Source organism: Diaphorina citri, unplaced genomic scaffold, assembly GCF_000475195.1.
Source record: "Diaphorina citri unplaced genomic scaffold, Diaci psyllid genome assembly version 1.1 scaffold5898, whole genome shotgun sequence".
NCBI classification, from domain to species: domain Eukaryota; kingdom Metazoa; phylum Arthropoda; class Insecta; order Hemiptera; family Psyllidae; genus Diaphorina; species Diaphorina citri.
The window spans coordinates 4025-5947 of NW_007383274.1; the positions used below are offsets into that span (position 1 = coordinate 4025).

General features: G+C 45.0%; 1 protein-coding gene across 1 annotated transcript in view; it reads right to left on the minus strand.

Moving 5' to 3' along the window:
* Nucleotides 1–1625, minus strand: part of LOC113472515 (FAS-associated factor 1-like) — a gene marked incomplete at its 3' end in the record, with an annotated part of 3192 nt that extends 1567 nt beyond the window's left edge. The window contains exons 1-2 of the mRNA XM_026832289.1: nucleotides 1446–1625; nucleotides 9–68 (exon numbers count right to left, since the gene is read on the minus strand). Coding sequence (XP_026688090.1) covers nucleotides 9–68; nucleotides 1446–1583 — 198 coding nt within the window. The remainder of the gene's footprint in view (nucleotides 1–8; nucleotides 69–1445) is intronic.
* Nucleotides 1626–1923: the final 298 nt, after the last annotated feature.

The following is a 1923-nucleotide window of genomic DNA, read 5'->3' on the forward strand; positions in this document are numbered from 1 at the left end:
GATCTCGCGTTGATTCTTTCTTCTCCTCGCGATCTCTGTCCTTGCTGCTCGCCCAACACTTCCTGAGCCTGAATGGAAAAAGAATAAAATATAGAAATATATTTCTAGTTCTAAGCGATAATATTCTGCTCACTGCCAGAGATGGAGTGATAGAGAATGCCAAGTACATTAACCCCAACCATTACCAAATAAATAAGGATGAAATTCCATACCTCGGGCTGGATCGAACCCACGCCCTCCTGATACCAGGCGGAGCGTCTTGAGCCACTACGCAATCTATGAACCATGATCTACATTTTGCTAAACGCTCTACTCTAATGATTGTTGTTTTTGTTAACGCGGCTACATCAAACAGTTTCAAGGACCGGAGGAAAGTTTGGCCGCCTGCAAACAGCCGATTCGTCCACAGCTGAGGGTGCGGTCCAAATCAGTTCGGATTTTGCTGTACAATCCAATGCAACCGGCATCGTTCCACGTGAGGGTGCGAGCGTCCAAATCGTCGGTTTTGCTGTACAATCATGCAACAGCGATCCGTCCACAGTGAGGGTTGAGTCCAAATCAGTCGGTTTTGCTGTACAATCATGCAACAGCGATCCGCTCCACCAGTGAGTGGGGTCAAATCAGTCCGGTTTTGCCTGTTACATTAGTTCGGTTTTGCTTGTACAATCCATGGCAACAGGCATCCGTTCCACAGTGAGGTGAGTCCAAATCAGTCGCGGTTTTGCTGTACAATCATGCAACAGGTCCGCCACAGTGAGGTGGGGGTCCAAATCAGTGTATAATCATGCAAACAGGATCCGTCGCACAGTGAGTGGGGGTCCAAATCAGTCGGTTTGCTGTACAATTTAGTCGGGTTTTGGCTGTACGCAATCAGGTTTTGTACTTCATACATCACCAATTAGTAGTATCTAAACGGTGGCAACCAATCTTTTTCTTCGCCTTTTTTCCGTGTACAGACGGGGTCGCGGCGTTTTCGTCAGCATCTAAATCAGCCCTAACTAGAATGTGATTGGTTTGGGCTGAAATTTGTTTTTGGATAAAATATTTTACGAGTGGATGCCTCTCAACCTTTGCCTATTTTTTTAAGAAGGGAAATTGAGGCTGGTATACTTCCCTGTTTGAAGTCCTCCCGGCCCAGAATTAAGCTGGTATACTCCCTGTTTAACCGTCCCCAGCCAGACTAAGCGTGGTTTACTCTTTTTTTTTTTTTTTTTTTTTTTTTTTTTTTTTTTTTTTAAGAGGTTTGACAGAGGGAACTGTAACTGCTATGGTGTTATCGTCCCGAAACCGAAGAGAGAAGGAAGACAGGAAAGGAAAAAGCCAGCCGTTCCGTCGTCGGAACATTATCCCATCAGGATAAAATCCGCCCCGGGCGGGAATCGAACCCGCGGCCTAGCGCTTACAAGGCAGACGCACTACCAACTAAACTAACTAGGCTGGCCTACCTGTATGAGACTGGACATGAGTTCATTGACGCCCACATTTCCATTGATAACGGTGAATATCTCCGTGGTTGCGCGCATGCGTGTGATAAGTACCAGCGCAGGGAGACGGTCTATGTCCATGTGTGACCGTAAGGTCATTGTAGCAACCGAACCCAGACTTGACGAAACAGAGGAGAGAAATCTGAAACACGAGGTAAAAACGAGATTTTTTGGAAAAGGAAAATTGTGTTAAGCATAAAACTTGTGTTAAGCATAAATGCTTGTCAAGAAAAGGGAAAAAAGCATTTTTAGTTGTGTTGGGCACAAAATTTTTGTCACAAATGACGCAGCTGGTGGCGAGAAACTCCAGAACAGACTCGAAGCACATTAGTTGCGAACAAAGCACATTGCTCAAGACGCTCGTGATGCAGATAGACGGCCAGGATCTTACACTGGAACGTCTTATACTTTAGTTTATTTTCTTTATTTATTATTATTT